General features: G+C 32.8%; 1 protein-coding gene and 1 long non-coding RNA gene across 2 annotated transcripts in view; one reads left to right on the forward strand and one right to left on the reverse strand.

Moving 5' to 3' along the window:
• The window catches only part of LOC126891740 (N-alpha-acetyltransferase 35, NatC auxiliary subunit-like), a 113,148-nt gene that overhangs the window by 82,372 nt on the left and 11,878 nt on the right, over nt 1-18,898 (reverse strand). The window contains exon 4 of the mRNA XM_050661015.1: nt 7,716-7,939. Within this exon, the coding sequence (XP_050516972.1) occupies nt 7,716-7,939 (224 nt within the window). The remainder of the gene's footprint in view (nt 1-7,715; nt 7,940-18,898) is intronic.
• On the forward strand, nt 11,083-13,822 carry LOC126891742 (uncharacterized). The gene is made up of 2 exons (XR_007700531.1): nt 11,083-11,844; nt 13,642-13,822. It is a non-coding gene; the product is annotated as an uncharacterized LOC126891742 (long non-coding RNA).

Below are 18,898 nucleotides of genomic sequence, written 5' to 3' on the forward strand. Positions count from 1 at the left end.
AACTCAGACAAATTATAAAAATCAATTTTTTTCGGCTCGGGTAGACATTATTTTAGGTTCGTTGGATCATTAGGAAAAAATGTCCTTGTGTAATTTTCCTCTGAAGTTAATCGTTTCCGAGTTATAAACAATTTAAAACTGACAAAAATCGAAAAATGACGATTTTCTATGTTCAAAAACACGAGTAAAAAATATTATTTTTGGAACTACGAAGTGCCTAAATTCAAGTTTAAACCTTATTTTATCAGTTACCGATAAGTAATTTGGTCTTATTTCATATTAAAATATTTTATACATTTATAAAATATTTATAAATTAAAATATTTTATATATTATTTTTATATATTTATATTTTATATTTTAGTTGTTAATGGGATCCTTTCATATGCGCTTCAATAATAATTAAAAATAAAACAATGTTTTAGAATAAAACGTGCCAAAAATTCTTAGAGGAAGCTCATAAAAGAAGGTTTGAGCTCGAATTTAGGTACTTCGTGGTTCCAAAAATAATATTTTTTACTTGTGTTTTTGAACCTAGAAAATCGTCATTTTTCGATTTTTTTCAGTTTTAAATTGTTTACAACTCGGAAACGATTAACTTTAGAGGAAAATTACAGACCGGCAAAAAAATCGGATAAACACGCATATTTAACAATTACAAAAACAACAGTATAAATTAAAGTTAGACGCGATCACTCTTCACAATATTGAAGCTGAATGTTCAGTCTTCAATCTAAGTATCTGGCAACCTCAAAAATACTGATTTAAATATGAGTTTTTAAGCCTCGAAAATGCGTATTTTCGCATTTTTCAGATTTTAAATCGCCTATAACTCCAAAACTATCAATTTCTGAGAAAAATTACAAGATACCTTTCTTGCTAGATTGACCCAAAAAATCTAAAAATATATGTTCCAGAGCAAAAAATATGATCTTTTGTATTTGTTTAAAAAAATTGTTTAAACAATTTGTGCCCAAAAATTCCGCCCGGCACCCTTCAGATTTGTTTAAAGGGGACATTTTTTAATAAGAATCCACAAAGAAACGGAATCAGAAATTTTTTCAGACGGGAGTGGTCTCACCATGTGGACTAGAGTTTTCCCAACAAAATCTTTAATTTTCAAATAAAGTTTTAGATAAGTAATTATCTTCTTCTTAAAGCTCCGCTCCTATCGGAGATTGGAAATCATTCTGGCAATTATAATTTTGTTGGTTACGCGCCGGAACAATTCAATTGACCTGCATCCAAACCATTCACGGAGATTGCGTAGCCACGAGATTTTACGTCTTCCTACGCTTCTTCTGCCTTTGATTTTGCCCTGCATTATATTCCTTAATAGTTCGTATTTTTCACCTCTCATGATGTGCCCCAAGTACTCCAACTTCCTGATTTTTATGGAATTTAAAACTTCGCATTGTTTTCCTAGTTGTTCGAGCATTTCTGCGTTTGTTTTACGATCTGTCCATGATATTTTCAGAATACGTCTATAACACCACATTTCGAATGCTTCCAGGTTTTTAATGTGGGATTGTTTTAGTGTCCATGCCTCAACCCCATACAAAAGGGTGGAGAAAATATAACAACGAAGCATTCTTATCCGGAGCGTTATATTGATATTGCGATTACAGAAAAGTTTCCTCATTCTGTTAAAAATGGATCGTAATTTCAATGCGGCATCTTATTTCTTTTGTCTGATCAGTATCTTCTGTGATCCATGCTCCAAGGTATTTGTACGAAGATATTTGCTCAATTTCTGTATTATCCAGTACTAGTCTAACTCTGATGTTTTGTGCTTTTGTAAATACCATGAACTTGGTTTTCTTCAAATTTATTTTTAGTCCATAATCACTGCAATGTATATTTAGTTGTTGAGCAAGGTGTTGCAATTCTTCTAGTGTTCCCGCTAAAAGTACGGTATCGTCAGCATATCTTATATTATTAAGTGGCTCACCGTTTATTATTAGGCCCTCATTGACTTCGGCCAACGCTAATTCTGAGATGGCTTCACTATATAAATTAAATAACAATGGTGATAAAATACACCCTTGGCGCACCCCACGACGAATCTGGATATCCTCAGTCAGTTCATTTTCAACTTTCACTTTTGCTGTCTGATTCCAATAGAGGTTACATATAATTCTAATGTCTCTACTGTCTATGTTTTTATTTAACAAAATTTCTTTAAGACGATTATGCTGCACTTTGTCAAATGCCTTCTCAAAATCAATGAAACAGGCATATACTTCCTGATTCATATCTAGGCATCTCTGCGAAAGAACATTTACTGCAAACAGTGCGTCCCGTATTCCCAGACCTTTCCTAAATCCCATTTGTGTATCACTTATGCCTTCGTCTAATTTCTTATGTGTTCTATTGTGAATCGCTTTTAAAAACAATTTCAAGACATGACTCATTAAGGCTATGGTGCGATGTTCACTGCACTCCTTTGCATTGATTTTTTTGGGTAGCAGTATAAATGTCGATTGGAGCCATTCTTTAGGTATTATACCTGTTATATATATATGGTGTTAAATAAATCCAAAAGAAGGTCAATATATTCAGTATCCACAATTTTGAGTAATTCGATAGGAACTTCATCAGGCCCGGGAGATTTACCACTTTTAGCTTGTTTCATTGCATATTCGACTTCTTCTCGTATAATGTCAGGTCCAGTATCATCTTTAAATTATCTACCAATAATTAAATAATTTGGTGACTTAAAAGCCTTCTTGGTTTAGATTATAGTTCCAGAAGCTGGTGAAAATTGAACGAATATTTTAGCAACAATTCAATTCTTAATTAATAATTTACGGTCGCAATAATAACCAAAATAATTATGATACACTGATCAAACTTTGAAATCTTATAAAGATGAGATGCCTATTTAATATTTTGTCGACAAAATATTATTTTTTTTTTATTTTTTTGTATAATCTTTAAATGTTTAAAAAATAGTTATAAACAAATTAACGTTTCTCAGAAAGTTTTAATTATATTCTAATTTTAAAAAATAGTTAAAATGCGTATTTCAAAGATCTTGAAAATGAATGCTTTATAACTTTTTTGCAACCATTTGCAAAAAAGTTATGAAACAGCAAAGTTAACATACGATGACTACGTTGTTTATAATTTTTTTTTAATTCTTTCAAAGCGTAAAAGTTAGTTTAAAGTACAAGCTAATTATTTACAAAAATATCGATTATTAGTTTAATGGTTATATTTTAATTAAAGATTATAAATATATTTTTTTGTAATTTACACGCGCGAAAGTAGACTAATACAGTACTGTAGCTAAAATTTTCACTCGAAGCGACGACCGCCGCGCGACGTAGAGTTAATAAATAAAATTATATTATTATGTATGCAGCGTTACAGTCGCTTCGAGTGAACATTTTAGCTCCGGCTCTGTATCAAGCCTACTTTCGCGCTAAAAATTACAAAAAAAAATATTTTTAATCTTTGATTAAAATATAACCATTGAACTAATATTTGATATTTTTTGTGAGTAATTAGATGGTACCACAGACTCACTTTTAAGCTTTGAAACAATTAAACAAATTATAAACAACGGAGCAATCGTATATTTACTTTGCTGTTTCATAACTTTTTTGCAAATGGTTTTGCAAAAAAGTTTTAAAGCATTCATTTTCAAGACCTTTGGAATACGCATTTTAGGTATTTTTTAAAATTAGAATTTTTTAAATATAATGCAAGGAAAAATCCAAAGACGAAGAAATCCAGGCCGTAGAAGAATGTCCTGGATGAGAAATTTGAGAGAGTGGTTTGGCTGTACCACTAACGAATTGTTCAAAACAGCAGTAAATAAAATTAGAATCGCCATAATGATATCCAATCTCCGATAGGATAGGCACTCAAAGAAGAAGAAAATTAGAATATAATGAAGAATTTCTGAGAAATGTTAATTTGTTTATAACTATTTTTTTAACATTTAAAGGTTATGCAAAAAAAGAAAAATTTATATTTTGTCGACAACATATTAAATCGGCATCTCATCTTTACAATCTTTCTAAGTTTGATTAACGTCTCATGATTATTTTGGTTGTTATTGCGACTGTAAATTGTTAATTAACAATTGAATTGTTGCTAAAATATTTGTTTAATTTTTATCGGCTTCTGCAATTATAATATATACCAAGAAAGCTTTTATTTCACCAAGGCATTTAATTATTGATAATTACTTGCCCAAAAAATTAATTTGAAAATTCGAGATTTTTTTGGGAAAACCCACATTTTCCCAGGAAAATTTTCGTCCGAGCAAGTCGGAAAAGACATGCCTCTATGTAGAATTAAATTGCGGTGAATTTTTATTTGAGTATTTTTGGTGTAAAGTTACAATCTTCGGAGTTATAGTATTATAGAGCAATAATTAAAAAAAAAACACGATTTGGGGGCGTCATTTTGTTAATAAAAAAAGTAGCACACTATCTGCGGACTTGGCATACCTATATTATTAATATATAGGATCATAGTATTCGATTCCAGCAATTCCAGGTTCTTATAAAATTGCTGGTAAATAACCTTTCCTTGTACTTTGCTAATTAGACCAGAGTATTATAACTATTTTTTTTTCAAAATTTATAGATTATACAAAAAACGAAAAATTTATAATTTGTCAATAAAATATTAAATAAGCATCTCATCTTTATAATCGTTATAAGTTTGATCAATGTATCATGATTATTTTGGTTATTATTGCGATCGTAAATTCTTAATTAATAATTGAATTGTTGCTAAAATATTCGTTTAATTTTCACTGGCTTCTGGAATTACAATCTATAGCAAGAAAGATTTTATGTCACTAAAGTAAAGTAAAGTTATATATCGTCGCCTTAATACTATAACTTGATAACTCGAAATTAGTAGTTTTGAGATAAACGAGTTTAAAGATTTTAAAGATATTTGTGCTGCTACCATGATGTTGGTAAATACGGAATTCACTCTGCGGCTCTAAAATACTGTTCCTTAACTTTTTGGCAACTGATCTATTTAGGAATATGGTGTAAATTTGTTTTCCAATATGGAAAAAAACATGAAAAATTAAAGTTATCAACTTTTAGCACTACCATAATGTTAACATTTGGTAATGTCGCATGTTGTGCTAAGTCGCATATAAGTGAACTTTTTAACACAACTGATATTTTAAAGATTATTTTGTTGAAAATTAGCTCTCTGTTATGAGGGTTGCCAGATCTGCTAACAATTCTCGAATTCTTGCATTAAAATGAACCGAATAAACAGATAGCAATTATGTGGTAAGTTCAATGGTTTCAGAGAAACACGTGCTAAAACTAGATAACTCGAGTTATCTAGCTATAGCATTCAGTGTATGTCGTATTCACCATTATTTCGATTAAATAATAGCTTGATAACTTATCTTGTCAAGTTTTAGCACTGAATATTAGTGGAATTTTGGTTTTATCAACTTTCGTCAATCATAAATAAATACTTAACCCGTTTGAAGTGAGCTATCAAGTTTTTACACAATATGGAGGCAAATAAAATACATCTTGTTAACTAGTTATCTCAAAAACGTCAATTTTGGAGTTATCAAGTTATAGTACTAAGGCGACGATATGTAAAGTTATCTAATTATTTATAAATAATTACTTACCTAAACTTTATTTGAAAATTAGAGATTTTGTTACGAAAACCCACATTTTCCGAGGAAAATTTTCATCGGAGCAAATCGAGAAAAACATACCTCTATGCAGAATTTAATTGCGGTGAATTTTTAGTTGGGTGTTTTTGTTATAAAGTTAAAATCTTCGGAGTTATAGAGCAATAATTGTAAAAACCCGATTTGTCGGCGCCATTTTGTTTATAAAAAAAGTAGCACACTATCTGCGGACTTTGCATGTCTATATTATTAATATATAGGATCTTATAATTCGATTCCAGCAATAAAATTGTTGGTAAATAACTTTTCCATGCATTTTGCTAATTAGCCCAGAGTAATATTATACTCTTATATAATCAAAGACCATAGGACCTATGCATGATTCCCAGGGCCCTCTGTTGATAAGTAGTATAATTTTGGTTTACTGTTCTCTACATTTGACTACCAATTTATTAAAATGCAATTAAAATGCAAATTTTCCATGACAAATTCTCTCTCTCTCTCTCTCTCTCTAGGACCTCTCTCTTGTATGTTGGCCGCAATCTCGCTTCACTGTTTGAATGGGACGGGGCCATTCCATCAGTATTGAGAGTTTGTTGATAACAAATCAACTGGAAATTCTGTCCGTCAAAATACATGGGACATTTTGGTAGTCTGACGTTCGAAACTTGTAACCTGTTCCACAGTTAAAACTTCCCCTGTTCCAGTGTTCCCGTTCATCAAAGTTTGTCCGATTAGACTCCGTTAGGCTATTAACAAATGTTCAGCTTGCTATCAATAAACTTTTTTTGGTACGCGGGATCCAGGCCTATATGATTTTGATGTTTAAGAAATTTTACTACGAAGTACACTACGAACTATACTTTACGCATTTTACTACGAACTACACTAAACACGGACCATATCCCAATCGGCAGAGGAGTCCGACAGGGCGATACCTTATCGCCTAAACTGTTTACCGCAGTACTAGAATATGCTTGTAAAAAACTTAACTGGAAAGAGCGAGGACTGAATATTGACGGTAGAAGATTAACAAATTTGAAATTCGCAGACGACATAGTTTTATTCTCTGACAACCTTAAGGAGATATGTACAATGTATGTACATGAACTTCAGTTAGTGTAGTGTGTGCCAGTGTAGGTCTTAAAATAAACATCTCCAAAACAAAATTCATGACAAACCTAGTACCTAGCGGAAATATCAATATTGGAGACAATGAAGTAGAGCTAGTGGAAAAATACATATACCTTGGACATGAAATAAAGATCACAAGAGACAACCAAACATGCGAACTACGAATACGAATAAACCTAGCATGGGCAGCCTATGGAAAACTCAAAAACATCTTTAAAAGCGATATACCAATTTCTTTAAAACGTAAAACATTTGACCAATGTGTGTTACCTGTGATGACTTATGGTGCCGAAACTTTGACATTGACAGCTACAACTTCTAAAATGCTGCAAATAGCCCAGAGGAAAATGGAAAGGTCAATGCTGAGTATAACGCTTCGTGACCGAGTTAGAAATGAAGACTTAAGACGAAGAACAGGAGTTACCGATGTAATTTCCCGAATTGCCACCCTGAAATGGAACTGGGCCGGACACGTCGCCCGAATCAGTGACGGGAGATGGACGAAGAGATTACTTGAGTGGAGGCCGAGATTAGACAAAAGAAGTAGAGGAAGACCACCTACTCGTTGGACTGACGATCTCAAGAAAATGTTTAGAAATTGGATGCAAAGTGCTCAAAATAGAGCACAAATGGGCAAAAATGAGGGAGGCCTATGTCCAGCAGAGGACGCAAAGGGCTGGAGGAGGAGGAGGAGGAGGAGGAGGAGGAGGAGGATGATGATGATGATGATGATGATGACTATGAACTAGTCCGACTCAGCCGAAAGAAACTCATAATTTTGTTTTGACCGCTTGTAGACGCGAGTGTCCTGGTTTATTTTATGACCCTAGCACAATAATCTTACTCTCTAGGGTTGGGAACACTGTCCACTCCTGTATAATTTTTTCATAGTTCTATTTTATAAAAATTGTTAAATAATATTATCAATATAATATAAACTTACTTATGAACAAGTTCTTTGATCTCATCCAGTAGTTTGTAAATGGCTAAACAAAATACTCTTAGAACTCTGTCTTCTATTATGTAAGGCTTATGTAGATATAGATTAATAAATACCGTTTGTGCTAGTGAATGCCCTTCTAGCCAAGAAACTAGACAAGCAAAGGTACTATCTATTATCCCAATTAATTCTGCATTGCTAAATCCATCTAATTTTAGAATCTTGTCCTAAAAAATAATGGTAGTAAGTAATCCTGTGTTATACACTCCTGGTTAAAAAATTCCGAACATTTGCATTTTGTATGTTTTTCTTTTAAATCTTGTCAGTGTATATTAGTATGGTATAACTAGACCCAAACCAAGACATCCAAAGTGAAAGTTATCCTCCAACACAAAATTGTTCTATATGGTCCACATAATGTTCAGAAAAAGTCACACCATTTTGAGCGTCGGGTTTGTGGGGGAGAGGGGGGAGAAATCGGTAAATTCGTAGTTTTTCGGTAAACTATGCGGTTTAGCATGAACAACATTCTATACAAAAATGCTCTACATTAAATTTGAAATAAAAAATGCCCTATGCATAATCCTTCTAAAATGAACGGTTCCAAAGTTACGGAGGTAGTATAGTATACTGGTCCAAAAAAAGGCCTAACCCAAACATCCAAAGTAAAAGTTTTCCTCCAACACCAAATTGTTCTATATGGTCCACATGTTGTTCAGTAAAAAGTTACACCACTTTGAGCGTCCGGTTTGGGGGGGAGATGGGGGAGAAGTCGAAAAATTAGTAGTTCTTTTACGTTTCTCGTCAGTATTTCTAAAACTATACTTTAGCCTAAACAATGTTCTATACAAAATTGTTCTACATAAATTTTAAAACAAAAAAGGTCCATACATAATTGTTATAAAATCAGTTTCAGATTTACGGAGGGTGAAGAGTGGAGATATTCGACACTTTTTATATTTTTTCGGCAATTTATAATATTAAAACGGCAATACTGATAAAACAAATTTTCTTTAACAGGATTGTGTTTTGTACATAAAATTTGCTATTCCAGTGGCCCATGGTATGTTAGTGATAAGCCCTTGAAGAAACGTCAACCTCACCACCCAAAATCATCATCAATTGCCCAAAAAATATAAAAAGTATCGAAAACCTCCACTTTTCACCCTCCGTAACTCTGTAACCGTTGATTTTGTAACAATTATGTAAACAATCTTTTTTGTTTTAAATTTTATGTAGAACATTTTTGTATAGAACACTGTTTACGCTAAAGCACAGTTTTAGAAATATTGACGAAAAACAAAAAAACTACTAATTTACCGACTTCTCCGCCATCTCCCCCCCCCCCCCCCCCAAACCGGACGCTCAAAATGGTGTAACTTTTTACTGAACAATATGTCGACCATATAGAACAATTTGGTGTTGGAGAAAAACTTTTACTTTGGATGTTTGGGTTAGGCAAATTATACTATATATACTATTACCTCCGTAACTTTGGAACCGTTCATTTTAGAAGGATTATGCATAGGGCATTTTTTATTTCAAATTTAATGTAGGTAGAACATTTTTGTATAGAAGGTTGTTCATGCGAAACCGCATAGTTTTAGAAATATTGACGAAAAACGTAAAAAACTACGAATTTACCGATTTCTCCCCTCTCTCCCCCCAAACCCGACGCTCAAAATGGTGTGACTTTTTCTGAACATTATGTGGACCATATAGAACAATCTGGTGTTGGAGGATGACTTTCACTTTGGATGTCTGGGTTATGCAATCTTTTAAATCAATTGTATCATACTATAATGGTGAGGAAGTAAACATTAATAATAATAAACGTTCATTCATAATATTTTTTTTATTTTGTGGCTTTAGCAATTATCTATTTAGCCAGATACATGTTGATAGTCTGATATATGTTGATATGGGTCTACCCCAAAATCCCGACAGCCAAAATCCCGGCAGCCACAATCCCGACAGCCAAAATCCCGACACGCCAGAATCCCGACAGGCCAAAATCCCGACAGGCCAGAATCCCGACAGGTTTGATAAGTTTCTTTTTAACATATACTTACATTTATTTCTTGTTTTTTGTTTATTGCCATCTGTTTTTTATTTTTTGTTACTAAACAAAAATATTTTGTATTAAAAGTATTAAACAAAAGTTGTAATCTTTACTTATGCGAGGATTGTTGCATGTCGGGATTTTGGCCTGTCGAGATTCTGGCGTGTCGGTGTTTTGGCCGTCGGGATTTTGGCTGTCGGGATTTTGGCTGTCGGGATTTTGGGCGGCACCTGTTGATATACATGTTGATAGATACATGACATGTCTTTCCAGCAAGACCTAGACATGACTATTCCACCAGAAATTCTACCTTTGACATCTATTTACCGATCCCGTCCAGTGAGTTAGTAAAGAAATATATATTATATTCTGCAAAAAAACTATACAACCATCTCCCTCTATAACCTAAATCTGCAACATGTTTCCCCAAGTTCCGTAAAATGACAAAAGCTTATTTATCTGAAAGACCATATTATTCAATAGCAGAGTTTCTTAACCAATAACTAAGAAAGTACAGTATTCTTATTTATAAGTAGAATCTTAATCTATATTTGAGTGTCATATGCAGCAGCTTAACTTAACTTATTAAATTTCTTAACGTAGATTATGCAATTTGCAATTTTTTTAAATTTTGCAATAGATTGTTACTGTTTTTTGATTCACTTCATTATATTTTATTTATATTGACGATTTATATAATTTTAGTAAATTGTATTTGTTATTGTTTTTATTTATGATTCTTGAAAGCTTTGTCTATAAAATTGTTAAATTTTTCAGGACAATAAAGCATATTTCTATTCTATTCTATTCTATTCTATTTTAATAATTAATACTAATACAAAATACTATTAAAGCTAATACAAATTACTAAAATATATGTAAGTAGGATTCGTTAAAGACACTCGCAATAAAAGTCCGTATGGTATTTAACAGTTTTAATTAATAAAATAGACAAGTAAATTATAAATTACTGATAATTTGACGAAATGTAAAATGATTGTGTAATTGCGATTAAAAATTTACTAGTTCTCACAAAAGAAAATGTCTTTGAAATAATCGCGTTTATCTACTTAATATATGTATGACCGGCTTGTCAATATATAAGTACCTACGTCTTAAACTTCGCGTCCTTTTGATTATCGCCAAATACAACCTCTTTCATTCAAATCTCAAAATCGACTAACTATCGAACCCCCACGCCAAATAAAAATCTCTTACATCTAATCTCCCTCTTCTCATGGTTTAATCTGTTTTCCCCTGAGAACCAACCTATTAAAATTGGTTCAAAGTATGTACCGACCTTTTCACAAGAATCTACAGGTCGAGCAAGTCTCGTAAATTTCACGATTGCGAGCCACACTTCACGCAACCGTGTTTGCGTACTTGTGTTTCGAGTTGCGTGGTCGTGCGGAGTTATATTTACCAAATTTAAATGTAATCGTTTCTACTGATAATAATATACTATTCTCAATATGGCTACTGGGTGTAAAAGATAAATCTTATTCTATCTGTTCTTCATGAGTTTTAGATAATTTTAGTTGTATTTCTTTGTAATTTTGTGTTGTACAAAGATTAATTTAACATTTTCTCTGGAAGTATTAATTTAGAAAGATAATATGCTTCATTGGTGTTGTGTTTTGAAGTGTGAAATGCAAAGTAATTGTGATAAAGTCAAGATAAAGTTCACTTTTAAACTGAACTAAATAAGGTATCTGAGAGACAACAATGGTTAAATGCAATACAATGTACAGGTTTTACTAGCGAAATGAAAATTTTCCTGTCCTGTCTGCTGTAATCATTTTATATCTGGTAAGTTACAATTACAACAGTAACGATTTTTGAAGATGTTAACATTTTAATCTTATAGGAAAATAGGAAAACCAGCCGACTTAATCGATAATAACAATCTCCAGATTGGGTTCCTTCAATAAATATGGGCTATAAACCCAATGAAATAAGTTCCCCAAAATCTAAAATGGAGTGCTATCAAAGGAGAATTAAAGGAAAAAATATTCATATTGAAATTATTGATAAGGCACTGGACTGTCTTAAATTCTACAATAATACTAGGTGGGTAAATGATTTTAGACATTTTTCATTAAGAGGAGATTAAGATTAAGTAGATTTTCATTCAGTAGATTTAAGACTTGTTTACACGGGTAGAGTAATGATGCAAGTACTTGATAGAGTAGAGTAACTCTACCTGTAAAAATGCTCAGCACAGTAGAATAGCTGGTAGAGTGTATAGTTGGAGTTAAAGTAGAGTGACTAGCAACCTATGGCAAAGTAACTACTCTAATGACCACCACTACTGCCAAAATGTCTACTCGGCTGCACACTCTACCCATGGAACACGCTCAATTATGGCAGAATAGAGTAGGTAGGAGAGTACATGGGGGCGCTGTCATTCTGGCTGGAATTGTGTTTTGTGTAAATAGTGAAAATGAAGTTCACCGAAGATGAAACTTTAAAACTTGTAGAGCTATAATACGGCGAATACCAGTGTTTATGGAATTTAGGTAGTGTATACTACAGAAATAAAAGTTTGCAGCAAGCTGCGGAGGATGAAATCGTCGAAAGAATGGCAAAGGAGGCTTTGGAGTAAACGAGCTTAAGCAAAAAATTAAGAATTTAAGGTGCACTTATAATCAAGAGTGTTTAAAAATACAAAAATCGGTTTCACTATACTAGCATCAGTACTATACTTGGACTCTCCTCATGTGAATGGTATCAAGCCATTTTTGGTAGAGTACTACCGCTACTCTACTCTCCTCAAAACTCTACCCATGTAAACAAGTCTTTACAAACAGTGGAAAATGAGGTAGCTAGTAGAGTAGTAGTAGAGTAAAATATACTGGTTTAGCAAATTACAATGTTTTAAGTTAATACAGTAGCGATCAACAGGTAGCCAAAACGTGTTCCAAGATTACCACTGTAATTTTGAATATTTTTTCGAGGTATTTGGCACACGTATTCGTAAAATAATAAAGAATGGCGGTACAGAGCCCAATTTGAAAAATATATTAATATGTGGAAATTACTCTGTAATTATACAATATTTAAAAAAGAGCCTGTACCGCCATTAAGAAGAACAAAAAAATACACTTTCTTCAAATAAACTTTTTTATCCGATGCCTAGATTTTGTGTAATTTTGGAACTACTAATGAAATAAAAAATTTTAGTAGTTCCAAAATAACACAAAATCGGATAAAAAAGTTGTATTTGAAGAAAGTGTATTTTTTTGTTCTTCTTAATGGCGGTACAAGCTCGTTTTTTTATATTGTATTTAATTACAAAGTAATTTCCACATATTAATATATTTTTCAAATTGGGCTCTGTACCACCATTCTTTATTATATTAAGAATATGTGTGCCAAATATCTCGAAAAAATATTCAAAATTACAGCCGCAATCTTGGAACACCTTTACGCTACCTGTTGATCGATACTGTTACCTCTTAAGATAGTTTTAATAGTTATTTATGATATAAGTATTAAAAGTACAATTTTAAGACGCGCATGTGAAAGTTAACTTGAAAAAATAATTTTATTAATGTTTTGACTTCCACATCAGATGTCATTGTCAAAATACAAAATATTCATTATTATTAGGTTTATTCTAGCAAACAGTCAAACTAGTCAAAAACCGTCAGCAAACAGTTGGTCGGTAAAAGAACATAATACAGTCACCAGTGCGATCCCCTCTACTCGCGCTGGTCCACTATTCGCTGATGATTTCAAACTGTTTGAAACTGATGCTAAAACAAACCTATTATTATTATGCATATCATTATCTGTAAATAATATTTCTTCTGATTGTTAATTGTAAAGGATAGAAAAATTACCATTTATTTTATTTTTTTTTAGAATCAGCTGAGAGAAGTGGTCTACAAAAAACCAGGAAGGAAACGGAATATGTGGCTACGAAAGGCAAAAGAAAGGTTTACAAAGCAAATGTGACACATTTTTTTGAAATATTTAGGAATATCAGTAAATTGCATTAAAAAATGTATGAAAAGATTTTGTTCAATAAAAATGTTTATATTTATCAAGGATGTATTATTTGGTATGGCCACATATCGTCAGTGATGTAATAATACATCCTATCTGTTTTTTTCATGAGTTTTGTAAGAGAGACTAAAAACTTGTCTTAGGGTCACCTCCTGTTTTCATATGATATTTGTTTTGTAGTAAATTAAACTATCTATGAACTACAAAACAAGTCAAAACTTACATATGAACACAGGAGGTGACCTTAAAACATGTTTTTCCATCTCTCATACAAAACTCATGAAAAAACAGATAGGAGGTATTGTCACATCAGCAAGGATGTACAGTGATGAGTGCCCTAATAACCGGCAAAATATGGGCAACATATTTAGTTGTGAGATAAAAAGAAATGAAACTAGTCGAGCTGGGAAATTTAGCGAAATTAACCTTTAAATTTACGTTATATTGATCCCACCTTTACACATATCGGAGGAGTATGTCAACTAAAACTGTCACTGTGACAGTGGTAGTTTCCAAACTCGTCTGATATGTCTGAAGGTGGTACACAATCAATACAATCTAAATGTATAAGTTAATATCGCTAAATTTCCCAGCTCGACTAGTTTCATGTCTTTTTATCTCACTACTTAATACATCTTTTGTGCTATTTTGCCGGTTATTAGAGCGCTCATCACTGTATTTCTGGTATATCCAGGGAATGTCTACAAAATATATTTTGAATGTCCAGAGAACATTCGTGGACATTCATGGAATCTTCCAATAAGACATTCAGGTAATGTTTAAAATGCTGACACAGGATTTTCCTGGGATGTTCAGGGAACATGTTTTCGGGGATATTCCAGGAATTTTTCAATGTCTGTGTACCTTCTATGGACCTATATGGAATATTTTGGTGTTATTACCGCCGCACTCCACTTGCGATTTGTAATCAGGAAGATTGAACACATTGTTTCAAATACAAGTCAATCCATTTGTGACTAAATAATCATGGATTGACTTCTATTTGAAAGAATGTGTTCAATCTTCACAACTACAAATCGCAAGTGGAGTCCGGCGCTTAGGGCTACTTCCTCTTTGGTATTATGTATTATACTACAGAAATCAGGAACTTTCCTTCTAAATATATGTATGCATCTTGGCCATCAAACATATTCTTTGAAACATTTTTTTAAGGGGTTACATAGGTCTTGTGGGTAAAAAAAGTGACTTTTTAAAAAAAATATATCTCGAAAACTAAAATTTATTTTTATTTATAATTGGAACATGTAAAAGTATAGTACGTAAGGTAGTCTCAAAAAAAGTTTCAGCCAAAAATATTCATTTTTGTAGAGTTTAAGTTTTTTTTTTGCGTTGGCAGCATAACTAAGTCCAGTCTCATCTGAAATCAAAAAGTTTCTTGTAGTTTATACCTCTGGCTAGAATATGAACGAAGGAATTAACAAAATGAAATTTGAAGATTTTACATAAGTTTAAACACATTTTTGACCCCAATTTTTCTCATTTTTAAAGTAGTTTTTTTTTATAAAACAAAAATGACCTCATCTAATAAAAAATCATTTGTTCATTCACTAGCCAGAGGTATAAACTACAAGAAACTTTGATTTCAGATGAGACTGGACTTGTTATGCTGCTCACCACAAAAAAGGGCTGTTGTCGAAAAATTGCAGTCAACTCTACAAAAATGAATATTTTTGGCTGAAATTTTTTTGAGAGTACTAGACTTTTACATGTTTCAATTATAAATAAAAATAATTTTTAGTTTCCAAGATATAATTTTTTTAAAAAGTCACTTTTTTTACCTGCAAGACAACAACTTGTTGATTTCAAATTGTAACAGTTGTTTTGCAAAGTATGCTGCCCTCTTGTATTTTCTGTGTTATCTTCATCATACAATTACTTCATCTAAAAATTTTCTGCGAAAAAAAAATAAAACAAAAGTTTAACCACAGAATCAAGTTACACAAATTTTCAAACACCTCACCTGACACAGCGTCTCAAGTACGATTGCGCGAATTGGTAAATATAACTCCGCACGACCACGCAACTCGAAACACAAGTACGCAAACACGGTTGCGTGAAGCGTGGCTCGCAATCGTGAAATTTACGAGACTTGCTCGACCTGTAGATTCTTGTGACCTTTTCCAATAAACGAAAACCATTAAAATTAGTCAAGGCGGCTACTGTTTTATCTTCTGTCTTAACTCCGATTCCAAATCCCCAATCTGATTCGCACACGTGGCCTATATGTTCTTATGCGTGAGACTCTTATTTTGTGCTCTTAATAATAATTCAGACAAATTATATACAGGAGACTTAAAATTTAAGATAAACTATTTACAATTCTACATACATAATATTCTAATTTACTTAATACTAAATAAAAAAGTGTCTATCTATACCTACTATTAATTACTATTGCAAACATGTCTTCTTCTTCTTCTAATGGCGCTACAACCCTTTGTGAGTCTTGGCCTGCTTAACAATGTTTTTCCATTCTGCCCTGTCGGATACTTTCCTTCGCCACTGCCTGATGTTCATGGTTTTAAGATCCCTCTCTACGTTGTCTATCCATCTTTTACGGGGCCTTCCTCTTGTTCTGTTTCCTTGGGGCTTCCATCATGACATTACTTTTACAGCTCGACTATCTGGCATTCTTTCTAGGTGACCTTGCCAGTTTAGTCTTTGTGACTTTACAAATCTAACAATATCTGCGCTCTGCATTAGTTCATCCAGCTCATGGTTCATTTTAATTCTACACGAACCATCGCTGCAATGTGTTGGTCCAAATATCTTCCTTAGTATTTTGCGCTCAAATATTTTCAGTTGATTTTCATCATTGGTTGAGTGGGTCCACGTTTCACATCCATCTGTGACCACTGGTATAATTACTGTTTTGTAGATTCTAAGCTTAGACTCACGGTTCAGTAATTTACTCTTCATTAAGTCTTTGTATGCATAAAAGCACTTATTACCGCTTAGAATCCGTGCTTGAATTTCTTGACTGATGTTGTTGTTGTCATTTATTATTGAGCCTAGGTAGGGAAAAGTGGAGGCATATTCGTAGGTATGGTTGTCTACCTTCAGATTCTCATGTTGATTGGACTTTGTGCACTCCATAATATATTTTGTTCTGCTTTCATTTATATATATGTTATAGTCAAAGCCCGAATTTCAGGCACTCCTAGATTTGACTAGTCAATCCTCAGGTCTGACTGACGGTTTAGTCAAAGCCCGAAATAAAGTTACAGTTTCGGCCTTTGACTAGTCAAACCTAGGAGAGACTAAGTTGGTCAGGCAAAGGTCGAAATTTAATTTTATGAAATCGGGGTTTGACTGGTCAAACCCCGATCAGCTATTAAAATGTCGTAATTTGTTAGATTAGGTTTAATAAAACGTCATTTTTTAATTTGAATGTTTATTATTTTTATATTGTCGTGATTAAAATAAAAAAATAGTGTTTATTCTCACATGTTGAGGCATTATGGCATTTAGAGTTTCATAATACCTTAGACCTTTTTTACACTTACATAATTTTGAAGAGCATTTCTTATTGCAGTAGCATTTTATAAAGCCTTGTCCTCCAAATTTAGAATCTTTTGTACTAATTTCTCTTAGAGACAGCTTAACGTCTGGAACATCTTCGAAATTAAGAAAATTCTCTTTGCATTCTATTAGATTTCTTGAAAAAATAATGTTTATTGTTCCGTATTTCGTACCAACTCTATATAAACCGTCAATTGTTTTAGCTTTTATGATACCCAAAATATTTCGAGCATCTCCTTTGGCTATATCAAAGCTGGGGATAGATAATGGGTGCGTTCGGACGACCACAGCAGCTGGACAGCTGAGCCAGCTGTAGCTGTCAGACGTCACCGCTGGAAGTCAGCCGCTGAGAGATTTACTAAGCTTTCCCTATCACGGCTGGATTGGATACAACCACAACCACTCAGCCGATTTCTGCTCACAGTCAGCCGCTATGGTCGTCCGAACGCACCCATTGTTACACAGACAGAAAAGATTAAAATAAATATAGGAAAGGCGATTGAAGGTCTTCATGCCCAGGCTAATGCTAAAAAACAATTAAGCGAAAAAAAATGTTCCTCCAATTTCGATCGGAAAAACTGTAACAATACCACTGGCGAAGCGTCCATGTAACCATTGTTACCATTGGTAACAGTTAAAATTTGCAAATAAATATTTTATGACTACTACGAAATAATTCCATTTATATTTTTTAAAAATAGAAATATTTGTTAATAGTATCTACCTAATTCAGTAAAATAGCCAACTAGAAGCACGAAAATATCAGCGAGTTTATGTAAAATCGGTGGCACGTTATTATAATACGCCCTTACCACAGTATATAGAGGTTCCCTCTTTATACTGTGCCCTTACTTACCGTGCGCCGCGCCGATATTTACCACTTCTGTGAGTGGCAACGATGGCAGGATCTTTGTATCGGTCAGAGGACTGGATCGTCTCTGAAAATTTTGCGGGCACGATGGCTCTTAAGCCGCTGTGGATTAGTATTCGTGTTACCAAATTTTAATTTGGTGACACGGTTAGGTAAGGGCCGGTAGGTACTTTATGTCCCGGTTAGCTAATCGGGACAGAAAATACCGACCGTAAGAATATCAGACTTAATAAATGCAATTATAGGTAACAATTATAATTCCATTTATGAAGTCTGTTATTCTTAGGGCCGGTATTTTCTCGATTAAACTCCGGTTAGTTAACCGTACCGGCCCTTTGGATTCGATTATTGCATAATATGCATTATTAATTATTAGTTTATAACTTGTAACTGTACTTGCTTACTATACAGATAACATATCTATACCTTTTTATCCTATATAAATCATATTAATCGATTTTAATTACTTGTCGAAATATATTAATTAACAACAACATTATTATATGACATATAATAATATTGATTATACAGTACATTGTAGTGTATAATCAATAAAATAAAAATTATTTAATATTTTAGGCTAAAAATGACAAATGAATGTACTGATTAGTATACTAATTATACAATTTGGATTTTTTAATAAAGTATAAAGGTGATATAATACATATTTTACCTAAAAACAACAAATATGTTTTTAGT

The sequence above is a fragment of the Diabrotica virgifera genome, chromosome 9 (assembly GCF_917563875.1).
Source record: "Diabrotica virgifera virgifera chromosome 9, PGI_DIABVI_V3a".
Classification (NCBI taxonomy): Eukaryota; Metazoa; Arthropoda; class Insecta; order Coleoptera; family Chrysomelidae; genus Diabrotica; species Diabrotica virgifera.